Here is a 16,887-nt window from a genome sequence, read left to right on the forward strand (position 1 = left end):
GCCTTGGCGTGCCCTTCAACATTGCCAGCTATTCGCTCCTGACTGTCATGATTGCGCACGTGTGCGGTCTTCGGCCCGGCGATTTTGTTCACACCATCGGCGATGCACACGTGTACTCGAACCACGTCGACGCGCTCAAGGAGCAGGTACCGAAGCTGTGACGAAACCCAGAACGAGATGCACGCGTGTTGCGGGGTGATAGTGCATTGGTCATAACGATTGCAATGTCGCATTCGGCGTTGATGTGTGACACATGAGGTTGCACTGCGAGCATATGATTCACCAATTTCCACCTTCGACCACCATCCTGTTCCACCTCCGCCACCTGCCCACCACCACATGCTCCTGCAGCTGACACGCGAGCCACGCCCCTTCCCCACGCTCAACATCAAGCGAGACGTCACAAGGTATCAACCAATCACAAGCACAGGCAGTCACCCCATCACCACGAGCAACCGCCCCATTACTATCCATGCCTTTGTGTTTGCGTCCCCACCACTCACCCCCGCATGCACCACCACGCCGCCACAGCATCGATGACTTCAAGGCGGAGGACTTTGAGCTTGTTGGATACAAGCCCCACGGCAAGATTGCAATGAAGATGGCCGTGTGAGTGAACACACGACGTGTGTGTGTGTGTGTGTGTGTGTGTGTGTGTGTGTGTGTGTGTGTGTGGTGATGACGACAACCTTGCCTTGCTTGTTTGTGTCCCTGTTTTGTTTGATGTTTGCGATGTGAAACGATGCGCCTAGTCAACCCTTGTGTCTGTTTGCTGACAACGAAACAATAAACGCTGAACGCTTTACTGACGTGTGGGAGGGGGGGGGGCGGTGTACTGACAACCACACAAGACCAACAGGTCGAGCTGATGGGCAGTGGTGGTGATAAGCACGAATGGACAAAGAAGAGAAGAGAAGTAAGGGAAATTGTGTAAGAATGCATGTGTAAAGGGGTGGTTGCGCATGTGCGAATAATGCACGTGTTGCGTCACGGCAGGGCCGGGGCGTGTGTGCGTGTTCACTTCATGGTTGGCATGACGGTGGCGGCCTTGAGCACATCTGCATCGCTGTTGCGCCACAGGCTCGTGATGGTCTTCAGCTGCGTGTAAAACTGCACGCCGGCCTTGCCTGTCGCCGTGCACAGCACAGTATGGCATCAGACAAGGGTGAGTGAATGGATGCATGGGTGGATGCATGGATGCATGGATGATGGTTGGAAATGCTGGTCACGCATGGTGCAGCAGTGTGTGTTGGGAAGAAAGAGAGGGAGAGAGAGAGAGAGAGAGAGAGAGAGAGTGTGTGTGTGTGTGTGTGTGTGTGTGTATGTGTGTGTGTGTGTGTGTGTGTAATTTGTGGATGTATGTTGGCACTGCGACTGGGTTGAGATCGTCACTGCGATTGCATCAACCACGCATCGAGCCGCAAACACCAGCACTGAAACATCAATGCTTCATCTCCCCCACCGTACTTGTGGAAAACGAGAGGCACAGGGCACGCATGAACCAATACATGCAGCCCAGCCACGCCACAACGGTTGGTGGGGTTTGTGTGTTGTGTTGTGTTGTGTCGTGTCGTGTTGTGTTGTGTCGTGTGTGTAGTGTGTTGTGTGTGTGTGTGTGTGTGTGTAACTGTGTCCAGACACATCAACACAGGGCCAATGTTACATTGCGTGCACGCACCGTAGAAGTTGAGGTCGCCGACAAAGGAGGCCTTGTTGCCCGTGAAGGAGAACATGGGCAGCGGCACGGGGATGGGCACGTTCACGCCAACCTGATCGCAAACACACAGACACGTGTGTGAGTGTGTGAGTGTGTGCGTAAGTGTGAGTGAGCAAGACAGAATAAGTACGACGTGGCATTTGTGTCACTTGAACTGAAAAGAAACGCGTAAGAAAAGAGAGAGAGAGAGAACCACGAGAGGAAACAAAGAAAAGAGTGAAGACGACGGAAAATGTGTGTATGTGCCGTGACTGTGCTCGTGCGTGGCGCGTGTGTCCACATGCGAGCAAACACAAAGAGCCACGTATGCACACTGTGGAGGATAGTGTTCCCCACCGTACTTGTGAAAGCAAAAGGCACAGGGCGCACACAAGAGGTGCGACCCAGCCACGCCACAATGGGTGATGGGGGTCAAGAGGCAGAGAAGGGAGGGGAAGGAGGGGAAGGAAGCAGCACAAGCAAAGGAAACAAGACGAAGGAAGAGATAAAGGTGGGGGGGGGGAGACAGTAACCCGGTTTCTGCACCACAGGCCGCCACAACTTCACACAACCACACGCACAACCACACACTCTTCTCTCCTCACCTTGCGCACCTCATCAATACAAGAACACATCACACATGTCGCAAAAACTGCAAACGCACCTGTCCGGCCTCAATCTCAAAGGTGAACTTGCGGGCAGCGGCGCCGCAGTTTGTAAACACGGCCGTCCCGTTGCCCCACCTGTTCTTGTTCACGAGCTCAATGGCCTCGTCAATCGTGTCAACCTCAAGGCACACCAGCACGGGCCCAAAGATCTCCTCCTTGTAGCAGTCCATGTCCGTTGTCACGTGCGACAGGATGGTTGGCCCCATCCAGTTGCCGTCCGGGTAGCCGTCCACCTTGATGTTGCGGCCATCAAGCAGCAGCTTCGCGCCCTGCTGCACACCAGACTCAACCAGGTCGTACGCGCGCTGCATCGCCTCTCGCGAGATCATCGGGCCAACGTCCGTCCCGGGCTGGTCCCCTGCCCCCGTGGATGGATGTGTGTGTGTGAATGTGTGTGTGTGTGTGTGTGTGTGTGTGAATGTGTGTGTGTGTGTGTGTGTGTGTGTGTCAGTACGTGACATGGGGCACATGCGTGTGGACAAGCATGAACAAGTACATAAACACACAGCCGCGCACGCAACCACACGCGCAACCACACCGACAGCAGTGGCAGTGGGGGCGCACCTGCGGAAACCTTGAGGCCGCGCGCGAGCTCAATGAGGTCCTCGGACCACGACGCCGCCTCGCCAACGAGCACAACCGTCGACAGCGCCATGCACCGCTGCCCGGCGGCCCCAAACGCTGCGGCACAAGACAAGAACACAGACACATTTGGGATAGGATGAGTGTTGGGAGGGGGAAAGGTGAGCCAGCAGACAGCATGTGGTGTGTGATGAGACACAGAAAAGGAAACGGGAGGAGGGATGGGCACTTATGAAACAAACACACGAGAGACAAACAGATGAAGAAAAGTACACGATCACACGTGATAACAAGTGGTGAGCAAGGGTGCTCACCAGCGCCAACGAGGGCGTTGAGCGTGGCCGTCTTGTTGGCGTCGGGCAGAATCACGCCGTGGTTCTTTGCCCCCATGTTGCTCTGCACGCGCTTGCCGTTGCTGCTCAGAACGAGTCCCATGTGTGTGTATGTGTGTGATGAGATTGTGAGATAAAGGTTCATGTGACAAGGAGGGAAATAGAAGCATGATTAGAAGAAAGATGTGTGCACAATTGTACATCACAGATTTGCACATTCACAAACTTGTACGTCACAGCAAGAAAACGCGCGCGCGTTTGTGTGTGTGCGTGCGTGCGTGCGTGTGTGTGTGTGTGTGTTAGTGTCGCACCCAGAGCCGCGGTTCCAGATGTGCATGCCGGCGTTGTCAGAGCCAACAAAGGAGATGGCCTTGATGTGCTCGTTGTCGCAGAGAAAGTTCACAGCTGATGGAGGAGCAAAAGAAGTGTGCGTGTTCGATTTCGTGCGTGTGTGAGAAATGATGTGCACACATGAGCACAGCACACAAACCAGGCAAACACACATACATGCATGATGAGCTGGTGTATGTGTGTGTGCATGTGCTCGTGCGTGTGTGTGTGTGCATGTGCTCGTGCGTGCATGTGTGAACGTACTGTCGACGCTGCCGTGGACCATGTTGAGGGCGCCATCGGGGACGCCGGCCTCCTGGGCAAGCTTTGCAATCAGCATCGCAGCACCTGCACATGGACACACACCGCGGCACGCAATTGATGAGAGGAGCGGAGATGAGCGATGTACAAACATGGTGTGTGTGTGTGTGTGTGTGTGTGTGTGTGTGTGTGTAGCAGACCTGGGTCGCGCTCGGAGGGCTTGAGGAGCATGGTGTTGCCGCAGGCGAGGGAGACAGGGAACATCCACAGGGGAATCATGGCGGGGAAGTTGAACCTGACCAAAACCCAACGTGCCACAGGCATGCGTCATTGGCGATATTGAAGAAGAATGGGCTGGATAGGGGCTGAATCGAAAACACACCAAGCCCAACATGCAAACCCAACACACAAACCCAACACGCACGCAAACCGACCAGGAAACAGAATGCACACAATACACACAATACAATACACACACCAAACGAGCCAACCAACAACCCCGCAAGCCAGCTCTCCGTACGCCAGGGCACGCCCGCCTACACAGGAACAAGAGCAATGGTAGCTTGCAGCCAACAACATACGGGCAGATGCCGGCGGTGACGCCAAGCGGCATGCGGTAGCTGTATGTGTCCATGTCCTTGGCGACGTTTCCAACCGTCTCGCCCATGAGAAGCGATGGAATCCCGCACGCGTGCTCAACAACCTGCAGCCACACGATGGGGTCGATGCAAGTCAGGGAAGGGAGCCGAGTGGGTGAGTGTGTGTGTGTGTGTATGTGATTGTAAGTGTGTGTGCGTGTGTTTGTAAGTGTATGTGTTTGTAAGTGTGTGTGATTGTGTGTGTGTGTGTGATTGTGTGTGCGAGGGGCGAGGAAAAATATGGCTGGGACACGAAAGATGGGAATACGACTCAAGAGACGATAAACATGGCGAGGCGTTGCCCATTATAAGTGTTTCACGGGCAAAGCTGTTACCTGGATGCCACGCAGCACATCGCCCTCTGCATCCGCAAGCGTCTTGCCCTGCTCGAGCGTGATCAGCTTGGCGAGCTCGGACTGTCGGACAAACACAGGGTGGGGGAGAATTGGGGGGGGGGTGAGAAAAAGCAAAAGCAGAGCCGTGCGTGTGAAGGCTGTATGCAATTCACGATGCACAAAACCCGGGGCAATGAAAAAGCACAGCTCACACACACACACACACACACACACAACACAACACAACACAACACACCACATAAACACAACACACCACACCACATGAACACACACACACACAACACACACACTGACCATGTTGTCGCGGAGAAGGCCCTGGAGCTTGAACATGACGTTCTGGCGGGTGATGACGGAGCTGTTGCGCCATGTCTTGAAGGTCGCGGCGGCAGACTCGGCAGCCTCGTTGAGCTCCTCGGGCGTGGCACAGGGCACCTCACTCACAATCTCGTTTGTGGCCTTGCAGAAGAACGGATGGGATCGCAACAACGTACGGTGCACACGAAGGATGGGGATGTGAGCGGAGCAAGATCAGATAGGCATACACGTTGCGATCACACAGGCAGTACACAATAAACACACAAGGCTGTGGCGGCGCAGCGTACCGGGTTGCGGACGGGAAGCCACTTGTCAGTGGTTGACTCGCGGAACTCGCCGTTGATGAACAGCTTTGTAGTCGACTGGCAGGAGAGAAAGAAATGCGTGCGAGGGAGGTTGACGGGCGGAAATAGGGGGACGGGAAAAATGAGCACGTGCGCGTTGAGAAAATGAAGCAAAGGGTGCATGTTGCAGTGGCACTTGCTGGCTCTGTTTGTTGTGACAACCCGCAGCAGCAGCAGCAACACAAGGCAGAGACAGTGGGAAACACACAACAACAACAAAACAACAAACCTACAAGTAGGGAACATCAATAACTGAGGGCGGAGGGCTCGCATTCTCAAACGAATGTGCATACTCACTGCAAGGCGGGTCTGGGTGGCCAAGGCGCGAGGCAGGGCCATCGCCCGCGTGGCAGTCGTCGTGGTGGCCGTCCACATCGTGAGCTGTGTGTGTGTGGTGAAGAGAGGGGAAATGGTGGGCAAAAGAGGAAGGAAAAAAGCACAAGCAAGCAAGCGCCACGCAACACATGTGGCTACGTTTTGTGCTGTCGTGCATGTGGTCGTGGGTCGAGTCCTTCCTGCCTGTCACCTGCTGTTGTAACTGTGCAACACGTGGTGCGACCGCCAGTGCTGGTGGTGTTGGTAGTGTTCCTGGCGTGCGTTGTGCGATTTGCTTCTCGTCTCTCGTGCACAGCACAGCACAACACACACACACACATGCACACACGCACATACATACACCAACACGCCACCAGGTACAGCAACAAAGGGATGTGGCAGAGGAGGGCCGCGGCGGCGACGAGCCAGAGAATCAGCACTGCTGCGGGCACTGCAGGCACTGCAGGGAGAAGGTCATGGCTGCCTTTTGGGCGCAATCGCATGGGGCGTGGTGCCATTAGGAGCAACAGCACCGGCTCTGTCAAGCAGAATCTTGTGGAGAAGATTGTGCAGCGCCATGTGACGCCTGCATCTGCCACCGCCGTGCGCAGTGGCGACTTTGTGTCTGTTGCACCAGCGTTCGTCATGACCCACGACAACACTGCTGCAGTCATGCAAAAGTGAGTTGCAACAGACACACAAAACAGTGTGGAAGGGGGGGATGAATGCGTATTCACGCTGCTGCCAATGTGTCCATGCTGCTGCCAATGTGTCCATGCTGCTGCCACTGCCCATGTTTTGACGTGGTCACCATGGGCTCGAGGCTGTTCCATACACAAGACAACAGCACCGCGTACACACGATCTCACTCCGACTCACTCGCATGTACGCATCTACGCACTCGCATGCACACTCACGCACACACTCACACTCACACTATCTCACGCACTCGCACGCTCACACACACACACACACACACACACACACACACACACACACACACACACACACACACACACACACACACACACACACACACGCACGCACGCACGCACGCACGCACACACGCACACACGCACACACGCATCTTCCCTTGCTCACACATCGAAATGTCGTTTGGCTGAAACCAGGTTCGATGAGCTGGGTGCTGACCATTTCTTCAACCCACACCAAGCCGTGTTCACCCTGGATCACAACGTCCAAGACAAGTCAGGTATTGTCACGTGGCGGATGCCAGGACTGTGGACTGAGGTTGACCGCAAGCAAGCGTGCTTACTCTGATGCGAACTCAGCGCCCCCGCCCCTTGTCCCTTTCCCTTTGTTCCCCTTGCCGCTACCTGCAACAGAGAAGAACTTGGCCAAGTACAGAGCCATTGAGGCATTTGCAGCGAAACACGGCGTCACCTTCTTCCCTGCAGGTGGGTTGCACATGCTAAGAGGGGATGTGGAACACACACACGCACATGCGCGCGCACACAAATGATGTGTCTTCTCCTTCTTTTTTATTGCCCTGTGTTGAAGTGGACCTTCAATCACACGCACACATGCACACACACACACATATATGTGCATGGCACACATATATCATGCAGGGCGTGGGATTGGACACCAGGTCATGTGTGAGGAAGGATTTGTGTTTCCAAACAGAATGGTGGTCGCAAGTGACAGCCACTCAAACATGTGAGTAATCATCCGAATGTACAAAGAGCCATTTGTCCACAATCACAGCCCGACTTGCCATCCTCTTGGGGCAGCGACCTGATCGCCCATCCACCTCTTTCTTGCATCACTCTCCTTTTCTCATACCGCCACCACAAACGACCGCGACTGCAGGTATGGTGGTCTCGGCTGTCTTGGAACACCGATTGTGCGAACAGATGCAGCTGGTATCTGGGCAACTGGGCAAACGTGGTGGCAGATCCCTCCAGTTGCAAAGGGTATGTGTGTGTGTGTGCATTCATGTGTGTGTGTGCACTCATGTGTGCGTGTGCATGCATACGTGTGTGTGTGTGTGTGTGTGTGTGTGTGTGTGTGTGTGCGTGTGCATGCATACGTGTGTGTGTGTGTGTGTGTGTGCGTGTGTTAATGAACCGCGTGTTCGTCTCAAACTTCGCCTCCAACCTGCGCCAGTGCAATTAATTATGGATGCGTCCTTCCTTTACTGGTTCGCTTCACCGCGCTCACCCGTTGCCATTGGTGGTCTCACGTGCTCATGTCCACACGCTTCTCTTGCTGCAGTTGTGCTGTCGGGCAAGCTCAGGCCAGGGGTGACAGGAAAGGACGTCATTGTCACGCTGTGTGGCGCCTTCAACCACGATGAGGTGCGATCATTCGCATATGAAGGATGCATGGTGCGCTTGCGCACCATCGCATCTGAAGTGTGGACGAGTCAAACCACATTATGCAATCATCACTTACCATCACGCACCACCATCACCACTCAGGTGCTGAACCACGCCGTTGAGTTCTCTGGCGACGGAATTGCGTCGCTCTCCATCGACGAGCGGCTCGTAAGCGTTGATGTTGATGATGATGATGATGATGATGATGATGATGATGATGATGATGATGATGATGATGATGTTGATGATGATGATGATGTATGTATGTATGTATGTATGTATGTATGTATGTATGTATGTATGTATGTATGTATGTATGTATGTATGTATGTGTGTGTGTGTGTAGTACGCGATTGACCCGCATTTCTTGACATCCAACAGTTGACTTGAATGTCGCTGCCAACCCTTTACATGCGTGCACACGTGTACACACCCTCATTCAAATCAAACACACACGCACACACACGCCCATACAATCAAACACACGCACGCACACACGCTCATACAATCAATCACACACACACACACACACACGAACACACGCACGCGCACGATCAACCACATGCACGCGGTCTCCAGACCATTGCGAACATGACAACAGAGTGGGGTGCGCTTGCAGGCGTGTTCCCGGCTGATGCTGCTGTTGCTGACTGGTACACGCGCCGGTACGAGGCATCGGTTCGGCGCAAGTCCGCCTTCCACACCCGCGTCACACGCCAGAATCTGGAGTGAGTCACATGTTTGTGTTTGGTTCGGGTTGTTTGGTTGGTTGGTTTGGTTGGTTTGTTTGGTTGGTTTGTTTGTTCCTGCGTGCGTGTGTTTGTTTGTTTGTTTGGTTGGTTGGTTGGTTTGTTTGTTTGCGTCGTCTGTGTGTGTGTGTGTGTGTGCTTATGCGACTGTTTACTTGCGCACGCATGTGTTGCTGTGCCACGAAAGCACGCCGTGGTTGTGCCGACAGAAGCAGAGACACTACTGCTCCCTTGTTTGAGTGCCTGTTCACCCACACCTTCATCGTCACATTTCAGGAGCATTGGCAATGACGAGGGCTTGGCGGCTGATAGCGGTGCACACTACGCGAAGGTGCTGACCCTTGATCTCGCCACCGTCGAACCGCACGTCTCCGGCCCAAACAGCGTCAAAGTCATGCACAGCCTTGCAGACATGGCACGCCGCAAGCAACCCGTACACAAGGTGTGGCCCACAATTGGATGAAACCATGATGACAACATCACGCCTGCAAAGAAACGCCTGCAAGGCGACGGGGGCGATTGCACCGCTTGCATCAGTCGGAGCATCGCTTACACCATGTCCTCTCCTCACCCATCCGTGATAATTTCTGTTGTTGTTGTTGTTGTTGTTGTTGTTGTTGTTGTTGTTGTTGTTGTTGTTGTTGTTGTTGTTGTTGTTGTTGTTGTTGTTGTTGTTGTTGTTGTTGTTGTTGTTGTTGTTATTCATCCCCAGGCGTATCTGGTGTCGTGTGTCAACTCCCGTGCCGAGGATATTGCGCGCGCAGCCGCTGTTGTCCGCGGAAAGAAAATTGCCCAGGTACGTGCGTGCATGTGTGTGTGTATGTCGTCGTATGTACTCGTGTGCGTGTGTGTGTGTGTGTGTGTGTGTGTGTGTGTGTGTGTGTGCATGTGTGTGTGTGCATGTGTGTGTGTGTGCTTGTGTTGCGTTCATCGAATACCGCCCTAGTTCACTCACCGTTTTTACGCATCGACCGCACACCTTGCCGCCAAACCCACCCTGCAAACACAACCAGGGCGTTGAGATGTACGTTGCGCCTGCCTCAACAGAGGTGCTTGAAGAGAGCGAGCGCAGCGGCGACTGGCAGGCACTGCTTGCTGCTGGTGCCGTACCGCTGCCAGCGGGGTGCGGCCCGTGCATTGGGCTCGGACAAGGTGGTGTTCATAATTTTGGTTGTTGATGGTGGGGATGGTTGTGGCTGTTCTTCTGGCTTGTTGTTGTTGCTGCTGTCTGTAGTGTTGGAGATGTGTTGTGGTTGTTGCTGTTGTGTGAGTTGTTGCTGTTGTTGTATCGAGGGTCTGCATTCATCCAATCATCGACACGACCTCCATGGCGGCACCACACGCGCATGTATGAATGTCCACATGTGTGCGTGTTCTCAACAGGTCTGCTGAAGGATGGAGAAGTTGGTATCAGCGCAACGAACCGAAACTTCAAAGGACGCATGGGATCGCCAAACGCAGAGGTGTGCGTGTGTGTGTGTGTGTGTGTGTGTGTGCGTGTGTGTGTCGCGTGAAGATGCAGCTGCAGTGCGCACATGCGCGCGCGTGTGTGTCATGAAAGTCGCGCTTACTCTTTCAACCCATTCTGGCTTTTTCGAACTCTCAACGCTCATGTACACGTGCACCTGCGACCACATGTCTCCTGCATGTTGCAGGCGTATCTCGCGTCGCCCGAGATTGTGGCTGCATCTGCCATTGCTGGTTTCATCACAGGGCCGGAGGCTTTCATCATGTCCAACAGCGGCCAGCCGCTGTCTGCACACATTGGTGCGTGCTGGCGTGGTTTGCGTCGTGCACATGATGTTGGCTGGTTTCTAACAGCGGCGATGGCATCGTGAGCCAAGCCTTTCACACTTCACCCGCACACATTCAGCCTCACACAAGTACATCCACTTCATTCTCATACATACACGCATACACGCATACACGCATACACGCATACACGCATACACGCATACACGCATACACTTTCTCGTGCCTGCACACATTCTCACACGCGCGCACACTCCCTCATGCGCGCACAATATGACACCAGAGGAATGCGAACAGCCCCCCACCGAAGCTGCGCATGTGGCCGGCGAACAGCGCCCTTTGCTTGAAGGATTTCCGGACCGGATTTCTGGACGAATTGTCCTGTGTGCTGATGATAACATCAACACAGATGGCATCTATGCTGGCAAATACACGTACAGGGAAGACATTGACCCGCAACAACAGGCGCAGGTGCACAACAGCCACTGCATTTGGTCGTGCTCTCTTTGGATGGCTGTTTCCTCTTGCTGTTGTACACGCAGACGTACACACACACATACACACACATACACACGCGCACACACACACACTGAAACACGCACACACACACGCACACACCACACGCACACACGTACGCCATCACCGTTACATGCAGGTGGTGATGGAGAACTATGACACATCGTTTGTCTCGAACGTCCGACGCGGGGATGTGTTGGTGACAGGGTTCAACTTTGGCACAGGCAGTTCGCGTGAGCAGGCCGCAACTGCACTCAAGCATGGTATGTTGTTGTGGGATAACAAAGGTGCAGAGCGGGTGATGGTTGAGGAAGTGTTCGTGTTGAGAGTTGTAGCGACTGCAATTGATTGCCGTCGTATTGTTGAGCGTCTTCTTCCACAACCACACCCATACACCCACGCACACAATCTCTCTCGCCCGCGCATTCACACTTACACACATATTCACTCACGCGCTCTCTCCCCTCTCCCATTCTCGCATTCACGCACGCAGCCGGTGTTTCGCTTGTGCTCAGTGGATCCGTGAGCGAAACGTACAAACGCAACGCCCTCAACAACGGCCTGCTCGTGCTTGAAGTCCCTGCTCTTGTCACCGACATGAAGGTATGCGCAGATGGCACAACATGGTGTCCATTTGACACTTGTCTTTGAATGGCGACAGCGACCATTTCATGCATGTGTGGTGTATGCGCGCGCGCGCGCGCGTGTGTGTGTGTGTGTGTGCGTGCGTGCGTGCGTGCGTGCGTGCGTGTGTGTGTGTGTGTGTGTGTGTGTGTGTGTGTGTGTGTGTGTGTGTGTTGACTGCACATCGCATGACACGCAGCCGCATTCCTTGTGGCATGTGACGCCTCGCATCACCATCACTCGTCTGCTTTGCGCTCGTGTTCATGCAGGCGTATGTGCGGCTGGAGCCCAACACCGCTGTGTTCATGGCCGACACGATTGACGTGGACTTTGCACAGTGCTGTGTGCGGTGGTACGAACACAACTGTGCGCAAGTGCGCCTGCAAGCAAGCGCTAATGCAACCTCCTGCTTTCTTGTCAGCACAACCATGCCTGTCTTGTCACAGTGTGTGTTTACTGCGGCTGAATCCTCACGACATACATACCACACACACACACACACACACGCACACACACACACGCACGCACAACGCTCTTGGTGTACAACAGGAACGGTCGCGCATACGCGTGCTCGCCAGTTGGACGCATTGCACAAGAGCTGGTTGTGGCTGGCGGACTCAAGAATTGGATTGCGCAGCGCCAGTTGTAGCGTCAGGTGGCAGGTCTTGACGTAGCAGTTGCAATAGTCGCAAACAATCATATGCCAGTGCTGGTTACATATCACACTCTGCTTAGCGCATCACCTTGTGCACCACCACATGACATCGACTTCGACCAGGATTGTGAGTTGTGCAGCAGAACACACACGCACACACACGCACGCACGCACGCAGAGTCAGCGTGTCAATTGCTTGCTTGTTCAACTGTGGTCACGCCGTTTATTGGGAAGGTTGATCTAATTTGGCTTTCTGTACACGCACACGCACACATGCACAAGCACCGCACCCGTCTCCTCGCAACACACGTGCACGCCTGTGCCCTGGAGCGAAGCGATGTGCCCACTGCACGCGTTCATTGCACGTGCATGAGGTGGGAAGACGGGTGGGTGGAGGGCGACACCGAATACGGAAACGAAACAAAAGCAAATGCGCACGCAAACGGGCGCAGTTACTAATGTAAAGGCACATTAGAAAGGTCAGCAACCACAGCTCAAGATAAAACGTAAAACTCACACTCACACACGCGAACAAGCACATGCATCCCAAGAGCAGGGACGTGAGTGGCTCTGACTAAGACACCAAGCAGCAATTGAGAATCATGATACAGAAGATGATGGTGAACGAGGAAATCCGTGAAGAACAACGCACGCCGCACAACAGCACACACGCAACCACACACGAGCCCACGGAGGAATGAACGCAACCAGCAATAGCATGTGCTCCTGAGATAATGCACTTTCGTAGATAACCACACACAACGACATCATGAAACGACCAAGCCCAACGCAGGCGTACACGCGCGCAAGAAAGGTAATGCACGTGCACGTGCGCGTGGACACATTGGCAGTCGCCTTATGAAATCGATTCAAACACATGCACAAGTGGCACATATTCCAAAGGGCAAGGAAAGGGGATGTGCCCCTTTGCATCCGTTTGATTGAGCGAGAGAGGAGGAAGCAAGGAATAGTGGCGACAAAACTGTCACTCATGCAATATGCCTTGCGCACCACGTGTCAATCACCAGCCACCCACGCACGCGACAAGCACACGCCGTGAACAATTGAAGAACGAAACCAACACGAGTCACATTGTCACATCACAGGACCTCGTGATGGGCTGTCATGCAACCAGCCGTGTGCTTGCGATGGTGCTACGCCAAGAGTGATGAAGGGGATGTCCTGTCCTCCTCGCCAAACAGGCCAACGCCCCAGCCAGATGCCTCAAACGAGGGGTCTGCAGCCTTAATCTGCTTCTCGTACTGCTGCAGCTCTGCCATAAAGTCCAGGTTTGGCGAAATGGACGGTCGCTTCTTCTGCTCGTTTGTTTGTGAGAGGGGGGGGGGCACATATGCAATGGCAAGACACACGTGGGGGAGGTGAGAGGTGGGAGGAGGAGGAAGGGGTGAAGGAGGAAGCACGGAGGCAGTTGCGATGCAATATCCAACCATGGGCGCACATGTACAAGTAGACACACAGAGGCGCAGAGACGCAGACACACACACACACACGCACACACACACACACACACACACCTTGACGAGCGCGTACGCGTCCGAGAGTGACATTTTGTTTTTGAACATGAGATATGCAATGGCCACCGAGGGCGAGCGTGAGATGCCTGCGACGCAGTGCACCAGCACTTTGCCACCCGCTTCTCGCGCGCGTTCAATAAACTCAAATGCTTCGCCAAAATGCGCAATCAGGTTTTGGTTCCAAGAATCCTGCATGGGGCAAGTGGTTGGGTAGCATGACGTCACCGTGTGTGCGGTGTTGTGAGATATCTTGGTTGTTGTTGTTGTTGTTGTTGTTGTTGTTGTTGTTGTTGTTGTTGTTGTTGTTGTTGTGCTCGGACACGGAGTCGAACAAAAGGGGAAACAGGCCACAGACACACACACACACACACAGACACACGCACAGACACACACACACAAGCAAACATACAAGCACGCAAACACACACACACACGCACACGCGCGCGCGCGATGTCGGCAAACTCACCAAGATCTCGATGACGCAGTACTCAATGTGTGGGTGGCGGGTTGGCGAGCGGGTCGTGAGGTTGAGGATGTGTGTGATGCCGTGTTTCCTGACAATTTCTTCCTTTTCCGCGTGCGCCTCCGCACCAACATACATGTAGGGCAGAATCTCGCACGGCTCTGCATCGCGGTGGTGCCGTTCAATTGGAGTTGTCGGAGTCTTTTGCTTGTCTGCAGACTGCAGCTGCTGCACGGGGAGCGAGAAGCCAATGCCGGCAGGCACGTTGCCTTTGCTGGCCTCAACCACATCGTATTTCGCCTTCATTGCTTCAAACCCACCTGCCATCCGTGTGAGTGTGAGTATGTGTGTGAGTATGTGTGTGAGAGAGAGTGTGTGTGTGTGTGAGTGCGAAGGGGCAACGGAGGGCGTGGTGAGCAGCAAGCAAGGGGCTTTTTCGCATCTCAAAATGAACACACACGCACACGCGTGCACACACACCATGTACGCACACACACACACACCACACATACATACATACATACATACATCCATACATACATACGACACCATGCCCACCTTTGAGGAAGTAGCAAGGCACGCCATCGTGTTGCAACGACCGGAGGATGACGTGAAGCGGGTTCTTCTGGTCGTAGGGCGCGCCATCGGCGGTGGTGGTGGCTGCATCATACACGACGACAACCGGGTTGTTGTCTGCTTTGCAGTTGGTGACAAACGCCTCGCGTTCATCCTCCTTGATCAGGTCCTTGAGAGCAATCTTGTTCTGTGCGAGACGGCGCAGCAACATGCTCGAGAGCTTGACGGTGTGTGCGTTGACAAGATGGCCCACGACGTAATCGGAGAGCGGGCGTGTGTCGATGAGGATGAGCGTTTTCTCGTCCTTGTTGTGAAACATGAGCTCGTGGAGCTCCTCGGGCGTCATGCCGGTTGCTTGCACGGTGTCACCCATGGCATGCGGCTGCATCTGGGTTGCTGACAGGGCGCGCGGAGCGGCAAACACGATGGCGATCGCCAACAAGAGCTAACGGGGTGACGCGGTGATGTGGAGACGTGAAGGAGATGGGAAGATGCGGTTGCAATGGATGTATGAAGGCAGCTGCCACGGGATGGGCGAAGTTGATGACGGAAGAGTGTGTGTGTGCGTGTGCGTGCGTGTGTGTGCGTGTGTGCGTGTGTGTGTGTGTGTATGGATCGTAGTGCCGGAAAGGCGAGGATGATTCCCTAGCAGGTACGAGGCAAAGAGGAACAGTACGAGGATGTGAGGAGGATGGGAAGGAAGGTCGAGCATGAACCAGAGAAGAATGTGTGTGTGTGTGTGTGTGTGTGTGTGTGTGTTGGCAATTGGTCGAGGGGGAAGGAGAGGGCGGCGTCACAAAGATGGTTGCTTGTTGATGAACATGCGAAGGACCCACCAAGTTGCAATTCAAGGTGCGAAAGCCAAGAGAGAGAGAGAGAGAGTGTGTGTGTGTGTGTGTGCGTGCGTGTGCGTGCGTGTGTGTGTGTTGGCTTTTGGTCAAACAAGCGGGAAGGAAGGAAGACAACACCACAACGCGAAGCAACAACGCGAAAAGCTGAAAGTCAAGAGGACAACAGGTGGTTGGGGATACGAGGAGAAAAGGAAGAGGATAAGGAGGACGACGAAGAAGAAGAAGAAGAAGAAGAAGAAGGGGGCGGGGAAACAAAGACGATGGTGGTGGCGGTGATGAAAAAGAAGAAGAAGAAGAAGAAGAAGGGGGAAGAAGAAGAAGGGGGCAGCAGAGGGGAAGAAGAAGAAGGGGGCAGCAGAGGGGAAGGAGACACCGAGCACACCGAGGCGCGAGTGTCACACAAGCTATTCCGAACCGACGACAAACAGCTTACACGCAAACGATGTGGGGTGTAGAATGCGCAGTCTTCTCTCCTCTGTCGATCGTTTGGTTGCTTCTTCGGGGTGTTGGTTGGTTGGTTGGTTGGTGCGCAGCGAGCAACGAGCGGGATTCTCACACAGCAAAGCAAAAGAAGCAGGGGCTTGCTTGAAGGCGGCGTCGTAGCAGCAGCAGGAAGGCAGGTGCTTGCGCGCGCTCACAACGGAAGGGCTAGCAGGCGGCGGGTGTTGTTGTTGTTGATGCGGTTCGCGGTTCGGTTGTTTGGATTTGTGCGCGTTGTTCGTGTGCGTTGTTGTTCTTGCTGCGATTGCTCTCTTTTCGTCAACAACGGAAATCACGTTCGCGACACCGAAGAACTGGTTAAAACAGCATCGAATCCGCAACAGGGCACGAAATTTTAATATGCCGACAGCACAAAATAACATGTCCGGGAAAAAAGTGTGCATGTTTGTGTGTGTGTGTGTGTGTGTGTGTGTGTGTGTGTGTGTGTGTGTGTGTGTGTGTGTGTCTGTGTGTGTCTGTGTGTGTGTGTGTCTGTGTGTGTCTGTG

At 54.0% G+C, this 16,887-nt stretch overlaps 4 protein-coding genes across 4 annotated transcripts in view; 2 read left to right on the forward strand and 2 right to left on the reverse strand.

Moving 5' to 3' along the window:
• PTSG_09625 (thymidylate synthase) overlaps window positions 1-691 on the forward strand; it is a 2,399-nt gene extending 1,708 nt beyond the window's left edge. Inside the window, exons 7-9 of the mRNA XM_004989995.1 lie at window positions 1-146; window positions 352-407; window positions 532-691. The exon at window positions 1-146 is cut by the window's left edge and continues 1 nt beyond it. Coding sequence (XP_004990052.1) covers window positions 1-146; window positions 352-407; window positions 532-613 — 284 coding nt within the window. The 3' untranslated portion in view covers window positions 614-691. The remainder of the gene's footprint in view (window positions 147-351; window positions 408-531) is intronic.
• A 76-nt stretch (window positions 692-767) lies between these two features.
• PTSG_09626 (aldehyde dehydrogenase) lies at window positions 768-5,947 on the reverse strand. Its single transcript, XM_004989996.1, has 13 exons — window positions 5,820-5,947; window positions 5,466-5,540; window positions 5,158-5,319; window positions 4,843-4,923; window positions 4,451-4,572; window positions 4,070-4,164; window positions 3,873-3,956; window positions 3,590-3,683; window positions 3,261-3,361; window positions 2,929-3,045; window positions 2,361-2,722; window positions 1,679-1,769; window positions 768-1,127 (listed from the first exon to the last, which is right to left on the reverse strand). The coding sequence occupies exons 1-13, from the start codon at window positions 5,895-5,897 to the stop codon at window positions 1,018-1,020; spliced, it is 1,572 nt and encodes a 523-aa protein (XP_004990053.1). The 5' UTR covers window positions 5,898-5,947; the 3' UTR covers window positions 768-1,017.
• Window positions 5,933-12,992, forward strand: PTSG_09627 (homoacontiase). The gene is made up of 18 exons (XM_004989997.1): window positions 5,933-6,517; window positions 6,968-7,050; window positions 7,184-7,255; window positions 7,430-7,517; window positions 7,671-7,774; window positions 8,076-8,158; window positions 8,282-8,347; window positions 8,759-8,907; window positions 9,205-9,370; window positions 9,641-9,724; window positions 9,942-10,080; window positions 10,312-10,391; window positions 10,584-10,695; window positions 10,964-11,151; window positions 11,336-11,459; window positions 11,690-11,799; window positions 12,090-12,172; window positions 12,370-12,992. The coding sequence occupies exons 1-18, from the start codon at window positions 6,177-6,179 to the stop codon at window positions 12,467-12,469; spliced, it is 2,172 nt and encodes a 723-aa protein (XP_004990054.1). The 5' UTR covers window positions 5,933-6,176; the 3' UTR covers window positions 12,470-12,992.
• PTSG_09628 (uncharacterized protein) lies at window positions 12,685-16,659 on the reverse strand. The gene is made up of 5 exons (XM_004989998.1): window positions 16,334-16,659; window positions 15,032-15,694; window positions 14,477-14,793; window positions 14,011-14,199; window positions 12,685-13,791 (listed from the first exon to the last, which is right to left on the reverse strand). Exons 2-5 carry the CDS (start codon window positions 15,435-15,437, stop codon window positions 13,630-13,632), a joined length of 1,074 nt encoding a protein of 357 aa, XP_004990055.1. The 5' UTR covers window positions 15,438-15,694; window positions 16,334-16,659; the 3' UTR covers window positions 12,685-13,629.
• Window positions 16,660-16,887: the final 228 nt, after the last annotated feature.

The sequence above is a fragment of the Salpingoeca rosetta genome, assembly GCF_000188695.1.
Source record: "Salpingoeca rosetta unplaced genomic scaffold supercont1.26, whole genome shotgun sequence".
NCBI classification, from domain to species: domain Eukaryota; class Choanoflagellata; order Craspedida; family Salpingoecidae; genus Salpingoeca; species Salpingoeca rosetta.